The sequence below is a fragment of the Gobius niger genome (genome assembly GCF_951799975.1).
Source record: "Gobius niger genome assembly, chromosome: 12".
Lineage (NCBI taxonomy): Eukaryota > Metazoa > Chordata > Actinopteri > Gobiiformes > Gobiidae > Gobius > Gobius niger.
In genome coordinates, this window is record NC_136863.1 from 19,413,707 (window position 1) to 19,437,616 (window position 23,910).

Genomic DNA, 23,910 nt, shown 5'->3' on the forward strand with positions numbered 1-23,910 from the left:
TTCTAGTGTTTTTTTGTTATTTTGGTTTAGATTGCTTCTCTCAACTTTTCAAGCGCAGGCATGTTGTGAACATAACACATAGTTCCATGGTGTTTTGCAGCCTCCAAACAGAAAAAAAACTAAAAAAAACACAACAACTTATGATTGGAACGAGCAGCAGTTTGCTAAATTGGAGAAATCTGCTTTCGCATTTTCCAAAGGCTGTGTTTAATGGAATATGAACAACAAAAGAAGCCAAAAAACATGACAATTTCTTCTCAGAAGAGGGATTTTTGCTGCCATCTGTTAAAAAAACAAACAAAGTGCGTGGCAGTGTGTTATTCCAGCTTGACCACCAGTCTGTAATTACAACGTGTCAGTTCTTCTGTCAGCAACGTCGTTATGTGGTCGCAACATCAGGGATCATTATTAGTTATGTCCCATCTGTCATATTGTGCAAAGATAAGACATTCATAGATTCTTTATTAAAATTACAAAAAAGGGCTATAAGGATTGTTAATTATTTTGGCTAATCATGTATTTATTCAAAATAAAACTTGGATATTGTCAACATCAAAGTGCTAGAAATCGTTCACAGGGTTAAAAACAATAACATTCCTAATTCTATTTAGAGTTTCTTTAAATCAGGGTCTATTTATATTTGAAAATGTCAAAGTAAAGTAAGCACCAATGTGAAGGTTGAGGGTGTTAAGCTATGAAATGGACTGAAAGATGAATTCAAACAGTGAACTTCTCTAACCATAGCAGAAGACTATACGCGATTACCTCAAGCATGTATAAAAATATTTTTTAATAAATAGGTGATTATTATTTTTATTTGATCATGTATAGTTTTAATGTGATAAGCTGATTCAGTGTCAGTTATCTGGTTTGAACAAGGATAGACATAAATAAAACATAAATAAATAAACATTGCTTCAGCCTATTCCTTTTTTGGTTGAATATTTTTTGTTATCGTTACTGCTTGGAAATTGTATTGATTTAAATGCATTAATCAACCAAAATAAACCATTCATTTATTCATTATAGATTTGATACAATACATTCTGTATTGTTTTGAGTTGGATCTTATTCCAGATAAGCCATGTGAAGCTGGATGTGTGAACTTGTGAACTTTTCATCAAGTTTTCATGTGATTCGTCTTTTTCTCATCTGAAAATTGTACCAGCTCGTAACAACCGCTGTGTTCACACATTTAGTTTTTCAGTGACTGTAACTTCAGTGCGAGTCACTCACAGAGTCACCAGGAGGCATCATTATGCGATAATGAAACCATAAACCGTTGGCATTTTCTGTGTTTTGTTTTCATAAAATATTATGTTAATATATACTTAAGCCTGGTTTGCTGTCTAATGACCCCGGGAGAGCACCATTATGGCTGTTAGTCACAGTGCGTGCACAGCACGACCAAACAGACTCATTAAAATACTGCTTATTAATGCCACACTAAATGGATTAAAGCTTCACTTAAAACAATTTCAGCTTTGGCTTGCAGTGTTCAGGGAACACAAAATTTAGTTTCTAGTGAATGATCTCCTGCGATGTACGACAGACGGTGCTTTGGTTGTCTGATAATTGTGGGTATATGTTATTCTGTGAACGAAATGTGGACAAACACATTTTACATAAAATGGCTTTGCCTACGGCTGGTAAATTAGAGCTCACTCAAGTATATCAAACGAAAAGTTTAAAACTCATGCAATATGCATCTAATATGTGTGTGTCTTCTTCAGAAAGGATACACTACTCTGTTCTGTACTGTGAGGTCTGTCAGTTTACAGTACTTTTATTAGAACTTCTGTCTCAAACAGAGGACCCTAAACATACTTAAACACAACAATCAGTTCAAAAGTTCATGATCAAGTTAAATGTTAGACCCTGACTAATAAAAAACGGTTCTGCGACACAAGTCGACCCACAAGTGGAGAATCATTAAACTGCATAAACATATTCAGAACATTGTGTTAAATGCAGTCATCATTGAAAAGCTTTATATGAAAGAATAATCTTTACTCTAAAGACTATTGTGATGTCGCTTGTCTTAATAACTGGGCTAATTTTCTTGTTACAGGTGACACTGTGGGGGCGACCTAAGTGCAAGTGGAGTGAGGAACATAATTGCCTTCAGTGACCGATTATTGTCTCTACACCACATTAACTACAGAGAGGACAGTAGAGCTAACACAATAGACAACAATAAACACCCATTCGTCTGCTAAATTACCATCATGCCAATCCAGGAGGAATAGCAAATTTACCTTTTTTCCCCCCGCCTTAATTGGGAAAGGGAACTGACACCAAGGATTGGTTTGTAGAATCTGCAATTTCCAGTCTATACCGGAATAGTGCTGAAACTACATATGTAAACCTAATAATTGGTAAGGATTAGGTTCTCAAATTTAAACATTGAAAAGTTAATTCACTAACTTTAAACATTGTGATTGTTTTTTTTTTCTATCTGTAATGAACAGCCAATTCAGCCATTTGTAGGCTCTCCACTGTTTAGATCTCCCTCTAAAGGCCTCTATAATGTAGTGACATCTCCTGAAGATACCATATAGGCTTGTAGACATGACAGACAACGCGGATACCCCGACCAACATCTCCTTGAGCCCGAGTGTGAGCGAGTCGCTCCAGTACAAGACCGTGTCCGTGTTCCTGGTGCTGCTGGTGTGTAGCATGGGTATCATCGGGAACATAATGGTGGTGTTGGTTGTCTTCACTACGCGCCACATGAGGACACCCACCAACTGTTACCTGGTGAGCCTGGCCATAGCCGACCTCACAGTCCTGGTGGCGGCAGGACTGCCCAACGTGGCCGACAGCCTGACTGGGACCTGGGTGTTTGGACACGCTGGCTGCCTGGGCATCACCTACCTGCAGTATCTGGGCATCAATGTGTCGTCATGCTCCATCACTGCTTTCACTGTTGAGAGGTTAGTAGTATTGTAATGTTAAGCAACGATGTGGTGCTTGATATGTTCACAACACTATATATGCATACAGCTGCACTGAATATGCACTGAATGTTCATTTATTCATTTGAACAATGGCAGTGTACAAGTATACCTCAGAAAGAAGAAACGCTTTGTTCTAGCACTTGCTAAATTTAATTGACACAAAGCACAAACCTTTATAGGTTCAGCTGTACATCAGCTGTACATATAATCAGCTATTTTGTTGTCTGTTGATTGTACTGTGATTTGTACCACAATTACAATACTGCATCCCAATAAAATAAAGAGTCCAGAGAGGGCATGTGGCATGCAATTGAATGTATGATATTTCTGCAATCTAATAAACAAGTATAACAAGAATAATAAATATCTAAATGAAATTGTGCTATCTTTAAAAGATTGATGCATTAGACTAAATATCTCAAAGCAGTACTAGTAACTTGTTTACCATAATAAATCCTTTTTGTACCTCTGGGGTAATACAAGTGTTAATGGGATGATTGGGGGGTCTTAAATCTCCCCCTGGTGTCTCTGGCCAGAAAACCACAATTGCAACTTCGCTGCCACCAGGTTGGAGTCCCCATTACACACTAATAGAATCACGAAGAAGACGCTAACAGGCTAACGGGCAAAGCTAACTACGTAAGCTAAGTATTTACAGCCAAGTTTGAGTGAAAACAATGATCTCCATTGTGTAATTGGATGTACAATATCACTCTCTCCCTTTGTCTTTTCTGTCAGCGTATTTACTCTCACGGACAATTAATGAGTAAAAAAATGACGCATGCTAACATGCTACGATGCCTGCTAACATGCTACGACGCCTGCTAACATGCTACGACGCCTGCTAACATGCTACGATGCCTACAGTGGCGCTTATGGCCTCTAGGGGCATGAGTTCAGTGCAGACTCTGAAAACTGAACTGATTTATACAATAGTTAGTAATAAACCAAATAACCTTTAACCTCTTAACCCCCACCTGAATCGAGATCACTTGCTCCATTTTGGCTTTACCCGAATCTTAAAGTGACAAAAACGAGGATGAAAACACGGAAAAAACGGACAAAAAATGTATAAATGTATGAAAGTAAAACACGAAAGTGACCAAAATGTGACAAAAACGCTGACAACGCGATACAAAAGTGAATTTTGTTTCAAATTGAAGTATTAGTTTTATAAGTAGTTGTAAAGCGCAATTACACTTGTGTTGCCCCAATATGTATCATGGCCATATGAGACAGTAGCCATTGGCGAGTCTTTGCAGGTGTTTCCGGTATTTGGGTTACTTTTGATTAATACCAACCACTGCAGACCTGGAACACAGCACAAAACAGTAGCTGCAGTTTTAGACTGCGCTAACCCAGATCCTTTACCTTCCAGTTATAGCCGGTTCTGATTATGGATGTGAGAATCCACAATGGTACTGCGGGTAAAGTCATAATGAAGTTATCATGGTGTCAGAGTGTTTCGTTAGTGATCATCAATCCTGTTTTTGCCTCGAGAGCCTGGTGTTTCAGGGAAAGCTGAACTAAGTCTAACTTTTGGTGGAACATAAATTATCTCGAGACGTGTTTAAATGATTAAAACATTGTTATACATTATTGAGCTTGAACTAATTCATATAGAGTCATTCAAATACTTTCAATTGAGTTCATTTTGTCTTTAGTTTTGTTTCAGTTACGGTAAATCAATAGCACAGTTTGAACAAAAAACAGTAAAGTTATTCAAGTTATTTGTATTGATCCATCTAGGGGTGGTGTTGAAGTGAAGCTGATACATATTTAAAGCAGTTGTGTCTGTCAGAAGCGCCGCAGGGAAGCGGACAGCGCACATTAACTAAAGCGGTCACTGTTAACTGCTAAAGGTCATGGCGCTAATTTATCTGGACTCTGGAGTATTCAGTGAACAGCTAAGACCTCGGAGCAGCAGATTTGTCGGCTTAATATGAATAATTAGACATGAATTAGATGTGCTAAAAACTAGAATAAATTATCAAATGAGTAATTATCAAATTCTATGAAACTTCCCAAAGCAATTTATTCTCATGTGCTGGTTAGGGCAGAGACAAATATTGGGCTAATTGCTAACTAATTGATTATTGAAATAATTGTCAACTTATTTCATTGAATAATTGTTATTTGGGATTTACACAGTTGAGTTGGTTATTAAGTTTGACTGGATCAAAATGAAGACTGAGTGGGTTAGAACGTTTTAAAGTGTTTACTTTATGACAACACTTCAGCCCACGGAAATACCTTGACCGTGACATTTATTTTCCCATGCTCTTCAGCAAGTAGGCAAATAAATTGCTATGAAATGTAGCATTGTTGAAATTAATCGCTGCATTCTTGTCCCTGACTGGAGAGTTTAAGTGCTTACTTGGTTCGTAAAGGCAAAGAAAAGGAATGACTCTGAAAACTCTGATCACAAATACTTTTTTGTAATAAAATTGTGTAAAGAATTTCAAAATGTAAGAGAAAAGATGATTCATCGTTTTCACAAGACACTAAAACACAGCTTGATCTACACTAACTACAGGTGCTCGTCATATCATGAAAAAGTGCATTTACTTCTGTTATTCAACTCAAAATGTTAAACTAATATATGATATAGACTCATTACATGCAAAGTGACACATGTCAAGCCTTTGTTTGTTATAATTTTGATGATTATGGCTTACAGACCATTTTTAAAATATTACAATTTTCTGAGATTTTTAATTTGGGGTTTTTACAAGCTGAGCCATAATCATCAAAATGATAACAAATAAATTGCTACATATCTCACTTTGCATATAATCAGTCTATCATACATTAGTTTCACAGTTTAAAGGGATTAGATGTAAGTTGGTCATTTTTATACTCACTACTGCCACCTCAGGTCTTACGCGTAACTGCAGGTTCTATATTAAAGGAATAGGCCACCGTTTTTGCATACTGACATATATTCTTACCTTAGCTTTAACGAGTTCTTTAAGACCTGTCTGGTCTTCCCCCGTGCCTTCAATCACGTAAACACAGCGCAGACGGCGTTAGCATTTAGCCTCTCCTGCTCTCCTCTATAGCTCCAAAACAGGTCAAGATAGAAGCTACCAAGCTCTTCCACGTTTTCCCTATTTAAATATGGTTACGTGAAGTGTTACACTACAAAGTATAATTACACAAAATTAAACAATGTGGATTTTCTAAGCGGATAAAAGGGGGAACTATATTGTAAGGCGTAATAATACCAGGAGTAATTTGGCATCCGCGCAGTAAAGTGAAGATTACTGCGCAGATTTCAAACTAACGCCGTCTGCGCTGTGTTTACGTGATAGGAGGCACGGGGGAAGACCAGACAGGTCCTAAAGAACTCGTCAAAGCTAAGGTAAGAACATATCTCAGTATGTAAAAACGGTGGCACTTCAGAACCGAATTAACACCTTTTTGAGTGACAGTGCAGAATTTTAGAGGCAGTTGTGGTGAAAAGGTCTGGGCTCATTCTACACATTAGGACATGGCTGGAACATGTAGGGGGAGCAAAAAACTTAATTTTTACATTATCAAACTGTATAGTCCCTTTAAGTTGAATAACAGAAGTAAATGCACTTTTTCATGATATTCTAATTATACGACGAGCACCTGTATAATGAATGGTGTTCAAATATTGTTTTGAGCCAAGAATATCAATAAATCTTCTCCACTCTGTTGAATTCCATTGTAGCCATTCCTATTTTAGAAATGAGCAAAACAGCAGTGTTTCTGTCATCGCCAACAGATACATTGCCATCTGCCACCCCATAAAGGCCCAGACTGTGTGCACAGTGTCCCGGGCCAAGCGGATCATCACAGGCGTTTGGATCTTCACCTGTATCTACTGCATGCAATGGCTCTTCTTGGTGGACATTCAGGTCAGTACCAGAGCGTAGACTGCCGGCAAATATGCTAATGTGGCTTCAACACGGTGTTTCTGTTTTGACACGCAGGTGGGGCCGGATGGACACGTGCTGTGTGGCTACAGGGTGAAGCGTGACCTCTACTTGCCCATCTACCTCATTGACTTTGCCATTTTCTACGTCATCCCGTTGCTCCTGGCCATTGTGCTTTACGGTCTGATTGCGCGCATCCTCTACCTCAGGTAACTGCATCTGGACACTGGCGCAGCACATGTGAGAGAGAGAGAAGACTCCAACAACCTTTTCAGATGAGCTTCCAAAACTTTGTATTCATTCATTTAAAAGTCAAATGAATGAAGGCATTTCTGTTGGTTGATTATAGTCACAGATTGAATTCCCCCCGACACAGCAGAGAGGAACACTTTGTACAGAGCAGTGGGTGTGTTTAGAGGCATGCTGATTCATGAATTTTCATTTAAACTTCATACTGCATTTAAAGCCACACTGTGTAGAAATGTACACACAATTGAAATACATCATCTATCATTGAAAATTACCTCATAAATGTACAAACAAACATGTGCTTTTGCTGTGAGTGGCTCAGCTCCCCTAAGACATGACTGTAGCTTTACTGGGAGTGGGTACGTCTCCAGCTCGTCTCTATGGAGATGTCGACTAAAGTGGAATTTGACTTTTAAACAGTTGAGGTTCTCATCCAGAGCCATTCTTTGATTACCCACTGCAGAAAAAGCATTTTCTGTGTTGAGCTGCTCATTAGGAGCATGGTTTGTACTAATGGCAACAATGAAGTCCAAAATGTTATGCAGTGTGCCTTTAAACAAGTAGGCTATTGAATTTAACCTCATACCCCCAGCCCAGTGATATTTTCGGCGACTAAAATTGGACTAAAACTAAATTAAAAGTTGTTCATGAGACTAAAACTATGACTAAAATGTCCAGATATTTTAGTCGACTAAAATAAGACTAAATGAAAATGGAAAGGAGAGACTAAAATCATCCAAACTTCTATTGACTGTCTGAAAGAGCCTCAGATCATTTACAATCACTGCTAAAGGAGCAGCTCTGAGCTTTGTTCATGTGGGAGCAGCTCCATGAATTAAATATGATTATAATGAATATTATGAATGCAAAGTCAACTACATTAGTCTTAAATTTAGTCGGCTAAATTTTCTTGCAATTTTAGTCGACTGAAACTAGACTAAAATTGAAACGATTTTTTTTTTGGACAAAATCTCGACTAAAGACTAAAACTAAGACTAAAACTAAATTAGTGTTTTTGTCATGTTTTGGTCACTTTTTCATGCATTTTTGTCACCTTTTTGTCACTGTTTTGCGGCTTTCTTGTTGATTTTTTGTTTCTTTAGTCGTGTTATTGTTGCTTTTTTGTGTGTGTGTTATTGTTGCGTTACCAGCACGTTTTTTTTTGTCACATTTGGAAGTATTTTTGTTGCGTTCTCATCTTTTTTAATCACTTTGCTGTCATGTTTTGTCTTTTTTTGTTGCTTTTTTGTCATGTTTTTGTCATTTTTCATCTCATTTTGTCACTTTTTTGTTGTTTTTTCATCACCCTTTCGTTTTGCGTGTTTTGTTGCTTTTTTGTCAGGTTATCATTGCTTTTCCGGCGTGTTTTTGTCGCTCTTTTGCCAAAATAATAAAATAATAAAAAATATGCTCGGATGCTTGGGTGTTAAAGAGGTTAAAATTAAAACAAAAACAAACAAAACATAACTATTATCGTAGTGCATGATGGGCACAACTTAAGAAACCTTCTCCCCATGTGTAAGCTTTCAATCGTACAGAAGTTTCCATCCCAGAAGTCCTGATTCAACATTCCTCCCTCACTGAAAGTTACAACAGAAACACGGTGAAATTGTCTATACCCTTCACAAGCCGCTGAGCTCAAGAAAAGTAGCTTTGTCATGTTTGATTGACTATCAAGTTATTTGGCTAAAACCCCTAATCCCATAAGTCCCAGTGAGAAGAGAGCTTAATTTTTAAGAGTGTGTCATTGTAATGAATATTCAAACACAAAACTCAGTGCTGACACTTTTGTTACAGCCCGCTGCCCAACCACCCTGAAGCCAGTGCCACCACTGTGCGCCGCAGCTGCAGAGAGCCCTCGGACAGCAGCGGTGGGAAAGGGGGGCGTTCGACCCGCTCTGCCCACTCTTCCAGGAAACAGGTCAGTGCTTTGGGCTTAGCGTTTGCCTTGTGTGCTCCCCGCCCTCTCCTGACATATGCACTTATCTCCCCAATCACTGCCTCACATCGCCGCTATTCACCCCACTGCCCTCTTATGTGCGAGTGTCGAGGTGAGATTTCTCTATCGAGCCCTGATGATGTCCCGCTATCCAAAGCATCAGAAAGTGCCCTCTTGGTGGCTCTCCGTCCCGCCTGTTACAAGCCCTAAAGGTAATTGGGTTGGTAATGGCTTCTTTGAACAGTGAAAAGGGGCTTTTTCTTGAAAAAGCACTCCTTTTGCTGAGATTGCTCCAGGCTTTTGAATCTACAATACCCCCCTCCAATGCATCTTGCTCTGAACTATTTATTTTCATCAGCATTTTACCACTTATATTGGATTTGCCTGTGTTTTTTAAGCTGGCATGAGCTGGGAAGAACTGTTGCGTTATGTCTCATCTGTTCAAAATCTTTCAAAGACGTGTTGACATTTTTATTATTTCACCATCAAATACTGCTCCAGCTTGAGTGCATTTGAAAGCTTCGCATCAGGGCTCAATAGTGAAGGAAAATAAACTTTCTCAGATCATGTTTTCCTCTTCAATCCAATCACAAAAATGGTGCATTACAGTTTCTTTTTCTTCTTGTTTTTGCCGCGGTGTTTTTCAGTTTAGGCAATTTTGAAAAATCAATCCGTTCTCTTTTGTGACATGATTACTGCATAATTGCAGACTGAAATAAACCAAACAGAAAGGAAAATATATATATATGCCAGTCCCAAAGTCACCCTTGGCGGCTCCATCTATTTACTTTCTTTTTTGAAATTTTGTAATAACCTAGAGTGAGTCCATCCAGCACTAATGACAAACATTACAGCGTTGGAGTTGTATAGAAGTTAATGGAACCTCCAATGATAGTTTGAAAGTGAAATTGAGGGACAAAGAATAACATTGCAGACGTAGCCACTCCACTCCACTTTCTTTTGCTATATGTTATGACATCACATGCATAAAAAGGTATTATTACAATAGCATTACACTATATATCCATTTAGCCCAGGGGTGTCTAAGCTGTTTTTATCGTGGGCCGCATACTGAAGTGGGGGGTGCATATCGCTGGACAATGCAGAGAAACACATAACTTGGTACTTTTGGCAGAGGTTTTAATGGTGTGACACTGACAACACTAGGCTTAGACCCTTAATGCAGCCTTTTCTCACTGGAATATTAGCTATTTGAGTAATAACTGTGTGCAGCATAATTAAACTTGCTATAAAATGTGTGAAAAGTGTGAAAGCAAGCTGCATGAGGCAACTGAAATTGGTCTGAGGGCACAATCAATCAGAAATGTGTGTGCCAAAGATAGAGATGCACCGATCCACCTTTTCTGATACCGATACTGGCTTTTGAGAATCTGCCGATACCCGATATTTACCGATACCACTTTCTTAAAAGGGGCTTTCTCTGAGTGTAAAATGGAATTGACTCTTTTCTCCATTTTAAGCCATATTTTATTGTCATGATATTATAGATCATTTATCAATTATATCTACTGATAAACTAATGGATAAACATTTAACAAAGATCACTGGACTTTTCTACACTAAATGTCCTTGGGTATATGACAGGCTTTAGGTCACATTAATAGACAACTCAAGTGAAGTGATCTGATCATTACAAATACAGTCAGATCTGTTATTTCTTAAACTAAAATACAACCACTTGGCTTCAGCAGTGGTCGATTTTATTTTATTAGGCTGCTTTAGATATTTCTATGTTAGTTCTTGTCCCGGCTTTGATACGTTTTCGTTAGCATGCTAGCTTTAGCATACTGATGCTAACCGCGGCATTTAGCGCGGCAATCAAAATGCATATGCAGAGGTTGAAACTAACTCAGCAATGGATCTTAGCTTTACAATGATATGCAGCATGCCCATATTCACTTAGATTTAGGCGGTAAAGGTTATGTTTTTAAGGCGTTGAGAGCCAAAACTGTTTTCGGTTCAGTATCTAAAGGTGAATAGCTTTAGAACATAGACATTCATAAAATCGTCACTTAAATGGTGTAAAACTATGATTGATACTCACTAAAGGCGTTATCCCATCAAACTAAGTCATAATTAGAAAAAGACACCTGTCACATGCAGTGAAAAACGTTTATAATAGCACTTTTTATTGATATAGTGACGAAAATATTTCACCTTTGTTTGAACTGAATAGCCTTTGTCTTTTCTACCAGTTTTTGTTTCATATGGATATTGAGGACATTGATTCCAGGTATATTAACCATAAACCAGATCCAGGCATTTCTATCTTGTCATTGCAAAGACGCAATCTGCTGTTGGATTCTGACCTGTTCTTCTCCTCAGGCTCCATTGAATGTTCTGAGGTCAAACAAATGCAACCTCTTGAACCACTTGAACCTGCTCTTTGTAGCTCAATGATGTAACTCGCTGCATGTGATTATATACAAAAGCTATATATATATACACCTGTGTCCAAACAACTTACCTCTCACAGTCCAGATTCTCAGGGTGGCCCTTCTAACCCAGCAATAATTTGAATGTAAATACATGAATAACGTCCAAAACTTGAATAAATTGATTGTTTCTCAAGCAATCAAATTCACTGATGCAGATGTAGCCATTTGGCACCACTGGTACAAGAATAATCTGCATGTTTAATTCAGAACAAACTCAAACCATCTCTATCTATTCTTTATACTTTGAACAACAATCAGCCATATTATCAAAAGGTTATTAGAAAAAAGTAGCACCTCTGCATTTATCTTTTACATTTAGGACACTTGAGGGTTCTTCGACAATCCGCAGGAATAAAACTGCTAAAGAGAGTCTTGTATAGATTTTTATTACATCCCTCTGCTCTTTGTTTTAGAGATAGGAGTCCAGGCGGATCTAGATGATAGTCCAGTGATAGTGGTGGTACATAATGGTATTGTGGCACTGTTCACTGCTGAGATATCGCTCGGATTGATAAAGTTCTGTATCCCCCTCGTATACGCCGGAGATTCTCATAAAAAAGGCACAAATGACAAAGGGCTGCGGGAGAATTACAAGACTTATTGAAAAGGGTGGTCTCTAACTGCAGCAGTGCTCACACCATCAAACGTGCCAGCCAACCGATTCATTTTGTCTGAAGCTCAAACTCAAGCTGTGACCACCAAAGCATAAAGCGCGGTGGACGTCCAATATGGTGTGATGTGCAGGTGAGAACGGTATGTACTAGTGTTGTGCCCGTCAATGGTGCAATATTGATCGAGTACATTGTGTTGCCGCCGTTTTCAAGTGGCCTATTTATAGTTTATTAGAGTCACAAAAATAGGTGACGAGTAGCCTATTCATTGAATTGCACCCAGATGAAAAAAAGAAACACAAAACTGTAACATTCATTATTTGCAGAATATTTTAGTGGCATGTAGCAACAGCACAGGTTAATAGCTAGTTACAGAAGGCAAGGCTGAGGTTTGCTTTTTGAGTGGCACCAGATACTGGTAATATAAAATGAAGAAACAATCAGGAAACATTGACTCGATTGGAAATACATAAGGCCAAATTTTGTGCCTGGTGCAAGGACAGCGCAAGCTTCAAGCGCTATGACTATCTTCCATGTGGCGCAGCTGTTCTTTCTTAAAGGGACTATACTGAGTTTAAAAATGTTACAATTATGCATTTTCCTCCCCCTACATGTTCCAACAATGTCCTGAGGTGTAGAATGAGCTCAGACCTGTTCACTACAACTGCCTCTAAAATCCTGCACTGTCACTCAAAAAGGTGCTACTTCGGGTCTGAAGAGCCGTCATGCACGAGCTTAATATTGAAGGTGCCGTTACATGTATGACCTGAGGTGGCAGTAGTGAGTATAAAATGGCTAACTTGCATCTAATCCCTTTAAAGGAGGGGTATTGTGCAAAATCGACTTTTTCAAGCTTTACATCATGTTATTATGTCATTCCCTCATTAAAAACATGCCTGAAGTGTTGCCTTGGCACATTCACATATTTTTGAGTAATCTGTAAAAACTCTGATGGCAGCCATTTTAGCTCAGCTGTTATTCGTTAACGCGACCAAAACAAAGTGTTCATGAAAATAATATTTTTTTTATTTATAACATTTTATTTGTAACATATTTTTCATTCAGTGATTCTCAAAGTGCTACAAGAAAACACACACATTTAAAAACATCAACAATTAGAAGTTTTCTTACAAAGGAATGTCTTCATTTTAGTTTGAAAAGAGTCCCAGTTTAGTATCTCTCTCAGCTCCACTCCGCTGTTTCCAAAACCTTGGCGCAGCAGAGTGAAGGCTCTATCCCCCATGGTTCGGCGCTTGGTGAAAGGAACATGAAAGTGAAGGCGACTGGATGACCTGAGGGTGTGGGTGGAGGCTTTCCGTGGTATGAGTTCCTGCAGGTATAATGGAGCGTGACCAGTGATGCGTTTATGGGTGAGCAGCAGGATTTTGTAATCGATCCGAGCAGAAACCGGCAGCCAGTGCAGTGAAAACAGAATGGGTGTGATGTGATCATACTTCCTGGCTCGCCCAAGTATTCTAGCTGCACTGTTTTGTATCTGTTGGAGCCTTTGAAGCTCTTTGACAGGAAGCCCAATGAATAGTCCGTTACAGTAGTTCACCCCCACTCCCCCACAACCCCACTCCCTCCCCTTTGCCACGGAGTCTGGTTGGAGGAAAAGGCTGTTGTACGTGACATCGCCATTGGCCATGGGTGTTTCTCCACCCCATGTACTTCCCACTTAAATGCGCTAACTCTGGAGTGGCAAGATCTGAAAATGTTACGCCATAGTCTGCATTTAGAAACACAAGATCGGGCCCATAATGTGCAAAACTCACTGAGGTTTTCAATATACAGTTTCACAATAGTTACCTTCACAATAGTTAAACTGTCTCCGTCAGTTCGCCCCTGTTATGCAAACCAGTGTTAATTTTGACAACATATATTATTTTAATTTTAGTCTTAGTCTTTTGACTAAAATGTAATTTAATTTAAGTCAAGATTTAGTCTAAAAAAACTTTTCAATTTTTGTCTAGTTTTAGTCGACTAAAATTGCATGTCAATTTAGTCGACTAAATTTAAGACTAATTTAGTCGACTTTGCATTTATTTAATAATAATAATATTCATTATAATCATATTTAATCAGGTCCTCGACTTCATGGAGCTGCTCCACATGAATAAAGCTCAGAGCTGTTCATTTGGCAGTGAATTTAAATGATATGAGGCGCTTTCAGACTGTCGATAGAAGTTTGAATGATTTTAGTCTCTCCTTTTCATTTTTATTTAGTCTTATTTTAGTCGACTAAAATATCTGGACATTTCAGTCATAGTTTTAGTCTCATGAAAAACTTTTAATTTAGTTTTAGTCCAATTTTAGTCGTCAAAAATATCACTTTGACTAAAATTAAGACTAAATATTTTAGTCGACGAAATTAACACTGATGCAAACAGCACTTTTCCAGACACTCAAATTCTCTTTCCAAACTCAGTGGTAATATAAGTCACATCTGCCCTGAGTTAGACTGACGTAATCAGGCTGCTGAACTGTGCCATCGGCCCCTCCGACCATCATCACCGACCATCACCACCAGCCGATCTCGTTATTTTAAGTTTACATACAAGCTCATTCTCCGGCAGTCTTAACGTGAATGTACACTTCAGGGACACAAGTGTGATTTTTTGTGAAACGATCCCCCGACTGTTTCCAATAAGACATTGGCTGTTTTATTTTTCTTGCCTCGTGGTCCAAGTACAGTCCCATCCATCTGCAAAGCTCGTCGGCTTTGTTTGGCTACGTTACAAAGAAGACACCTGTGAAGTCCAGTTTTTACAGAATCAAAATCAACCAACCTTACTCCGTGCAGTCTGTTCTTTGGCATATTTTATTGAGTCATGTTTTAAAAACCCTTATTGCAGTTCCAAAAACTCAAAGACCCACAAAAGATGAACAATTTATTGACAAAAGGCGAAGCAATTTATACATGCATGTTATAGGATTTTTTAATGTTGTATGGTAGCATTCATAACACTTGTCAGGTGTCATCACTCTGAGCTATAGGTGACTGTTGCTTTCTTCTTGTCTGAGTAACTGCAGAATGCGTGCCACTGAAAGGCGAGGCGAATGGACCTCTTCTCACAGTTTATTAGGAAAAATGCATTTCCATTCGACCAAAGACCTTCCTATTGAAAAAAAGATGAGAAGAGGCTGCAAGTAAAGTCAAAGGCATTTCGACATGATTAGTCACTGGCTTTTGCAACTGCCAAAGTAAAGTATTTTTTCTGCGCTTGAACTGCAATTAAAATGTCAGCCTTCCCCACAGTGTTTTCTCAAAAGAAGTGTCAAAAATGCAAGAAGAACATAAATACAGTACATTATTTTTAAAAAAAGCAGTGCCAATGGCCTCTTTCAGCAGTGGCCGTTTATAATTCCATATGCGAGCAGCTTGGCTATACCAGGACATGGAACATTCGCGCCTTGAATTTTAACGCGGCACGTAATTTCACTTCACTCTGAATAATTGATCATTTTACAGGTGGCATGTGGCCCAGGGAACCAATTACAGGGGTGTACAGTCTACCGATTAATCTCTATTTTATGATATGTTTATGAAATATTTACTGTGAGCAAACAAAATGGCAAGGGACAAACAAAGATATCAATAAATAAACAAACAAACAAAAGAAAATGAGCTCCTTGGAGGGTATGGGAACAATTGCCAACTGTGCAAGCCATAAAGGTCCAGGTAAGGTAAAGCTATACTTTATTGTCCCCATTGGGAATTTCGTCCGCTCAGCCAACGGTGTATAATGCAACACAAAACAGTGCCCCACAAACGCTTATTCAGCTATTATCATTGATGTTACAAAATCCAAAATAAAGGGCAAATCCAAAACAGTCCGGCCCTATTTCAGAGTCAAATTAGGAATCCTTTCGACCCCTCCGCGGTCTGCTCCTCATGACCACACTCGTCGTCTGAGAGGCGCCTAATCTGATGCGTTCAGTGGCCTCCTTCAAAGAGCGCAGGATTTACATAATGAGGGCGCAACTGCCAGAGATGTCTTCACTTATTCCGTCACTTGACACTTCCCTATCAGATATATAATGATACGAACCTTGTATGTTCTCAAAATAGTCGAGGGGCCACGGTCTGATTGTTAAGTGCAGAGATTAAGTCTTCAAACACGAGGGAAGAAATCTGCACATTTTTTGATGGGTTTGGGTATCAAAACCAGCCCAGCCCCTATCATTATGGGATTTTGCTGATTTTAACATGCCTCGTATTTGATTGCATAAAAATATTCACTTCACTTGAAATTTTCACTATAGCAAACTAGGCCAAATGTATTATCATCAGTTATAATTCAACAATAAAAAGATTTTGATAAGAGAAATATTTGCATCTTTTCATGATAATTAAAAAGGTCTTTGATTTGTTTCTATAAGTCTCCACAAATATAAGATAAAGCCTTAATACTCCTTATACTAGAGTTCCGGATCGTGATGTCTTTAGCAATGATAAACTAATAGAGATTTGAAAAAATGAAATACTGGAGTTATAGTTCACATTAAAACACTAATACAGACACGTATTTACCTTTAGTGACTCAGCAGCTAACGGAGCTGCTCCATGGCTTTTCTCTTCACGTTTTATACAGTTTTAAAGGGGGGGTATTATGCAAAATCGACTTTTTCAAGCTTTACATCATGTTATTATGTCATTCCCTCATTAAAAACATGCCTGAAGTGTTGCCTTGGCACATTCACGTATTTTTGAGTAATCTGTAAAAACTCTGATGGCAGCCATTTTAGGGATAGGTTTGCCTGAGTCCTCCTAGGAACGCCCCCACCTCCTGGAGACGCCTCCGAGCTTTCGTCACCAGCCGAGTAACCAACCACTGCTCCTCAGCAGAACCCCCTCCCCACCGATACTACAGACAGCGTGTGGAGGGGGCGTGTCGGAAAGAGTCAGAGGTTCTTAAAGAGACAGAGGCCTATTTCAAGACATTCGCTACAGCCATTTTGAGAGAGCAATGTTATACAAAGCAGTTTTTCTAATTTACTGCATTTACAGACGAAGAGAAGGTTTCGTCATCATTGTAGTGTGTTATAGAATGGTGCTATGTGATTGAAAAAAGCATAATACCCCCTCTTTAAGCGAATGTTAGTCTATGGAAAATGTATACTAACAGCTGCAAACATGGCGGATCTCCATGGTAACATTGCAAATTATGAACGATCCAGATGTTTTCCCCGGTAGGTCGAAATCAATAATCGATGTACAAATCTTAGTTTAGATGAGAATTATCGTATAAATTCTCATCTAAACTGAACGCAAAATCATATTCAGTCAAGTTTCTGCTTTTATGTGGTCGCATGCGCATCAAGTGGCCGCTGAACCTCCTCTTGTAATAAAGAAACCACATCAAATAGCTTAATGCCATGAAACGGACATGTCATACCATACTTCTAGGGACTGGCTTCACCATTCGTTAAACAGATCCGGTAAGGCGTTGTCTAACAGATGTGCGCATTTCTATGACGTCTCTTGATTACAACACCACAGTGGGATTGAAAATTATACAGTGAATGTTAAAACAGCCATTTTCTTGGTAACAGTGATTGATGTTCATATTTAGCATAACATTAAAGGGGTCAGTAATGTGATTTACACACACAATATAGTGTCACAATACTTTACCGTGAACACAGTCTCAGTGTTGCAAACACAGAAGGACGAGGCGCGAGTCAGTTACCCCAAACGAGCAGAACCATGACCACCTGACCTTGACCGCTTGGTAGTTCGGCATTGAAAAATCACCTGTGTGTATTTGTCATCTCTGCTGGTGGCCATGGTAACAGCTGAGTGAAGGTTGCTGTCGCGGTGGACCTAAAAGACTTCAGTGATTAGCTTTATCTGCTCCAGTAAAGCCACACATCCTCCTACCTCCAGCTTAGAGCCATCTCCCGTGCTCCTGCCCGCTCTACACTAGAATAGACTTAAGTGCTGGGCTGTGGCTAGATAGCTGGTATAATGCACAGCCTATTTAAGATAAAGAGGTGAGCCTAAGCCAGGGACAGCCACCTCAGCATTAGATAAACAGACAAGAAGCTTCACAAATAACACCAATTCAGTAATCCCAAATGCATTATTGTTTACCTCATCGCCCCCATTTCTTTGCAACAGCTTTAATAAGTGCAGTGCGTTTTAAAAAATATTGAAAATCCAAGCCAAAGAAACAATGGATAACTTTCCTGGTACATTTCCTGATTTTTGTGTCACTGCCAATTCACTGCGGTTACTCTGGATATGCTAACGCTTACTCTTTCTAACTAAAATACACATGTTTCTGCTTTTTTAATACTTCAGTTGCTAATGTGACTATTAACATCCTGCCCACAGCAAACCGCCTACACTCTGAAATGCCATTAACATTTACATATTAAATTTTTCGCATCTCCTTGATCTAATAATTATTGTAAATATAGTGGCTCAAAATTGAATTAATTTCACCCAAATTAATTATCACTCAAAAAACTCATTTTCATTTATTAATTTGTTTGAATGGGACAAAGCATATTAATGAACAGACAACCAGTGCTGTAAATATGCCGGATTTAGCTCAGAGCTAATTTCCATAAAAACATACCTCAAACACGGAACATCTACGTAAAAAAAATGAACTTCAAGAAAATGGATTATGATGATTTGCATAATAGATAAGGGTTGTTTTAGTCATCATTTATACCTGGTTCACATTCACCACAAAAGCTTTGTCAAACACCCAGTTCTTCTTCTTCTGGCAATTTCCAGCAGACTAGGTACCTCATTGAACATTGCTGCCTCTCTAGGTGATTACATCCAAAACAGCCAGCCCTGTGGCTACAACGAAGTCCAGCAGCAGCGCTCTTATAGCGAAATCCTGACCCTGGGAAGGACTTAATAATGATTGAAGACTAACACAATTATTCTGAGACAGAGGCGCAACAGTTTGAAACAGCTCTGCTCATTGAGTTCTATGCAATGGACAATCAATAAGAACGTGTTTTGATCTTGTTTGCAGTGTTGACATAAGCTAGGATGTTTCCCTATTTTAACAAGATCCCAACCCAATTCCACAATGCACCAATCTTAGCCTGGTCAGAATAACAGCAGCGTTCCTATTTTTTTCGTTGTACACTGCTATTGGTTTTACAGCTGAAGTATACCCTCCACTCAAGCACTCCCGGAGCTATGATGACGTTTATTTCTCTCTTTAAAGCAGTACTGAGTAACTTTATTACCTTAATAAATCCTTTCCATAGTCCCGTCTGGGGTTAATACAAATGTTAATGGGATGATTTGGGGGTCTTTCATCTCCCCCTGGTGTCTCTGGCCAAAAAAACACAATTGAAGCTTTCCTGCCTCCGGGTCACCAATACACACTAATGGAATCACGAAGAAGAAGCAAACAGGCTAACGGGCAAAGCTGACAGCGGGCTAGCGCCACTTAAACAGTATTTACAGCCAAGCTTGAGTGAAAGAAAATCATCTCCATTGTGTTATTGGATGTACAATATCCCTCTCTCCCTTTGTCTTTTCTGTCAGTGTAGTATTTACTCTCACGGACAATAAATGAGTAAAAAAATGCAAAAATGCTTCGACACCTGCAGTGGCGCTTATAGCCACTAGGGGCATGAGTTCCATAGTACTGCTTTAAGGCCCTCTTTGCTGCCATGTCAGCTTTTTAATTTCCACACACACCAACGTGAAATGGAACCAAAAGAAACCCAACACCCAGCACAGGACAGACAACAATTCCATAATAAGGTCAGGCTGAAATTACAAGTAGCAGGCTGGATTACTTATATAGATTCAGTTGGGTGGGGTTTAACCTTGTCATTGCACCGCCTTGTTCACATCTTCTCCCAACTTCCATTATGTTGATATCTGCTACCACTTTGTAAACAACGGGGCTCGACCTCTGTACAAATACTAAAAAGAGTATTTTTCATAGAGAACGTGGATCCATAAATGACCAAAAGAAAATGACAACTAATTCACTAATTCATAGTGTCTGTTTCCAGGTGACTAAAATGCTGGCGGTCGTGGTAATCCTGTTTGCTCTGCTGTGGATGCCCTACCGCACCTTGGTTCTGATTAACTCCTTCGTGTCCACCCCTTATTTGGACGCCTGGTTCCTGCTCTTCTGTCGAACCTGCATGTACGCCAACAGTGCCATCAACCCAGTCATCTACAACGCCATGTCGCAGAAGTTTCGCTCTGCGTTTCGAGGGCTGTACCGCTGCCAGGGGCCAGAGGGCGCTCACCGGACCATGTCTGTGCTGCAGAGTGGGTTTGGCACGGTTAGAGAGAGGCGCAGCTCCCAGCCACACAGCGATGGAGACAGAGAGAAGGTCAAAAAGCAACTAAATGTGAGCCCGCAGCACAATGGAAGCGGTCACCAGATCGTAGTTAATGGCACAAAGGCAGCAAACAACAGCGGCCCAGTGGCGTTCACCTTCGAACCTCTGCCCCCAGTGGAGAATGATGAGAAGACACCCTCAGCGGTGGACAACACGGTCACATTTTCAAGCGCATTCATAAGTAATGAACAGCACAAAATAACTCAGATGTGAAGCCTTCATACCACATGTCCTGTACATTGCTCCACATTGTCCAGTACGAGCATAGCTTTCATTGTACCTTCACAGCATAACTCAAAGTCCAAAGCATTGATCTGAAGAATTCTAAAGTCACAAGCCCTCAAATACATATCTATCATACAGAACATAATCCACATTACGCTGACCACTGCCAGTGAGTTGACTTGATCTTGATAAAATGAGATAATTCTCTCTGCCAAAAATGTTTTATGTGTATAAATATTGTGATTTCAAACGTGTTTTGAGTGCTAATGTGGTTTTGTAGAGACAAAGCACACAATCTACTGTTGCCTTCTGAAATGTCACCAGTGACAGTTGTGGTCGGTCCTGGTGAACCTCCACATGAGGAGGTTAATTGTGGTCAACATCCCTCAGTGAGCAGTGCGATAGAAGGATCACCTATATATAATGTGTAGGAGCATTACAGTATGTAATGTTCCATATAGAGACTGAAATGATACATCAGTTATAATCACTGCACACTTGGCACTTGGCGCTGCGCCTGTAATAATTGTACAGTGCTCATCATGTATTTAGTGTGAATACGATGTCGGGCTTGTTGGCTCTGAATAGTTTGAAAATGTGAAATAGCATTTATTTGTTCAAAGATTCTTGAAGCATGCACTTTGAAAACTGTAATTTTTACTTGTGTCAACTTGGGGATAAAAAGTGTATATTGTGTATTGTGAAGGGCGTAAAGACCCTGTCCTGTAAGTCAGCTTACCCTTTAAATTCTTATGTCCCAAATGATTTTACTTGATCATTGCAGACTTTAACTGTGTGGAACGTGATATAGTCTTTGTAATAATTTATTGGGGGGAAAAACAACATACTGAAGTTCTACTCGGTTACTTACTAGTCCATATGATCTGTGCAGTGTATTGTATTGTTAAGATGTATTATTTCATGTGAAGTTCAATTGCTCTTTCTGTAAGAGTGTTTCTTTGTGCCTCAGTCACTTTGGTTGATATTACCTTCTACAACTGTTTAAAGATATTATTTATTGATGTTTATATATATTGTTGATTGCCTGGTGGTTTCTATAATTCATGAGCCATTGCTGTGTGGACGTGCGCTGCTAGATATTGGCCCATTTGTTCTTACGTCCCCGGCGGCTACAGCAGGAGGAACTCTATGATTTTTCATTTGTCCAACACAGTGACTCACCAGATTTCTATAGCACAAACTTGAATACAAACTTGCTGTGTTTTGTGTGTGGATGGTGTTTGGCCGTGGTGCTGTGCGTCGTGGACGTGTGAGTGCGTCATGGTTTAGCCCTGGACAGCTGCCCGTCTTCTCACTTGTGATCACTCAAGTTTGTGATGACTGTGTTTGTTGCTTTTGTAAAATCCTGTCAGCATTTTGAAAAGTGCCATGTGCTCTTGAGATGTAAGATGATACAATGTTATTTTTATGAATAAATTAGTTGTATATTTGACCATGTCTTGCTCTTGAATGACAGGATTAACCAAGACATATGAGAGAAGGTAGCCTGATAAACCACGCCCACTTCTTTCTGGGTGAAAGAAGGTGGGTCTGGCCATACACGGTAAAAAAGTTGCTGATTGGCGGCTAATTACATTGGGAAGAAAAAGTAAGTAGTACATTTGGAAATTCTCACATATCTGCCTAAATTGGTCTGATCTTCATCAAAACCATAAGAATGATTAAACAGTGTCTGCTTAAACTAATACCACCCAAACATTTACATGTTATCATATTTTTATTGACCATAACATGTAAACCGTCACAGGAGAGCGTGAAATTAAGTACACCGTCTCAATTTTGCCTAACTGCAGCAGTTTTGTAAAGAGGAATGTTCCAAGATTCAGAGCTGCAAATACAGACAAGCAGTTATTGATGCAAAAGAGGGATCAGCTATTTAATATAGGGGTTCACTTACATCTATTATTCCATAATATTATTATTATTCAATAACTGCTTTTCTGTTGTTGCACATTAGACGCTCACAACGATCAGGATGAATCTTGGACCATTCCTCTTTACAAAACTGCTGTAGTTCAGTGAGATTCAGGCGGTGTACTTATTTATTCATCACTCTCCAGTGAATCTTTACATGTTATGGCCAATAAAAATATGATGAATGTTTGGGTGGTATTAGTTTAAGCAGACACTGTTTAATCATTCTAATGATTAAACATATTTCTGCCTAAATTTTATGTCCAATGTAGGCAGAAATGTGAGAAATTCCAAACGGTATACTCACTTTTTCCTCCCACTTTAAGTGCTAATTCATCATTATTAAGGCTTAAAATGTGTAGTTATTACTTGTTATTATTACCACAGATATTTGAGTTCTTTGCACTTTTTGTCAGAACCTATGGGTAGATTGGCACAAGGCCAAACAAGTTACCTTTTATGTCTGTAATTGTTATTGCAACAGGAAAAACATCTTTTAATAATTGGTCTTATTAAGTTATTTTTCTCAAAACTTCTTGGTTTATACAGAGTTCTCGGACTCAGAATGTTTTCCTTTGCCATTGTGAGTGAAAGGGTTCACCTACTTGGATTTGTTTTTTTCACTGCAATGGTTGAACATGGAAGTGAACAATAACAAAAAAGGAACAATTACAATTTGTGAAATAAAGACCTAATCTCTAAGTATGGTATAGTATATGCACTCACTGACAAAACAAAGCAATGTGAGCTGGTGAACTTACATTTTCTGTAAAGCAGTCTATGGATATGACTGGGTAATGCATATAAAAAACAAAAAAAACAGTGCAATGGTAATGGGTGCAGAAAATAGTAAAGTGGCTGAGCAGAGTTTGTGACACTTCACGAGTCTGATGGACTCCTTTTGGGTGTGATCCAGCTCAGTGATGCAGGGACAGCATTTGCTCCAAGTCGGTTGTGACAAGTCCAGATGCTGTAGGAGTGAAAATGAGCTTTACATAGTACACACCAATGTGCAGTTCACTAAAATTGCGGTACTAAACTATAGCTATTCTCCATGCAACATTCTTTACTTAAAAACTGATCTCTATTTCCTGCAGCCAAGACATAATACAAACAATATAATCACATAAACATCAGGTCCCTTTTCCGCTCAATGCCATAGCGTTCTTTGTTGATGCTTAACACTATCTTCACTAATTAGCTGCCTCTCGAGAATACAACTTCTCTCACCTCTCACGGTACAATACGAAGCGTGAAAGTTAAGCGTTTCACTTTGTCAAAGGT

At 39.1% G+C, this 23,910-nt stretch overlaps 1 protein-coding gene across 1 annotated transcript; it reads left to right on the forward strand.

Moving 5' to 3' along the window:
- Nucleotides 1–2,472: 2,472 nt before the first annotated feature.
- Nucleotides 2,473–21,099, forward strand: trhr2 (thyrotropin releasing hormone receptor 2). Its single transcript, XM_079567186.1, has 5 exons — nt 2,473–2,936; nt 6,715–6,847; nt 6,923–7,074; nt 8,912–9,035; nt 20,128–21,099. The coding sequence occupies exons 1-5, from the start codon at nt 2,572–2,574 to the stop codon at nt 20,677–20,679; spliced, it is 1,326 nt and encodes a 441-aa protein (XP_079423312.1). The 5' UTR covers nt 2,473–2,571; the 3' UTR covers nt 20,680–21,099.
- The last annotated feature ends 2,811 nt before the right edge of the window (nt 21,100–23,910 follow it).

What these genes read in the sequence shown, in the direction of transcription:
- trhr2 (XM_079567186.1), top strand. Translation starts at nt 2,572, where the DNA reads ATGACAGACAACGCGGATACCCCGACCAACATCTCCTTGAGCCCGAGT. An exon ending in TCTTCTTGGTGGACATTCAG is followed by an intron (nt 6,848 to 6,922) that starts GTCAGTACCAGA and finishes TTTGACACGCAG; the next exon opens with GTGGGGCCGGATGGACACGT. An exon ending in CCCACTCTTCCAGGAAACAG is followed by an intron (nt 9,036 to 20,127) that starts GTCAGTGCTTTG and finishes GTCTGTTTCCAG; the next exon opens with GTGACTAAAATGCTGGCGGT.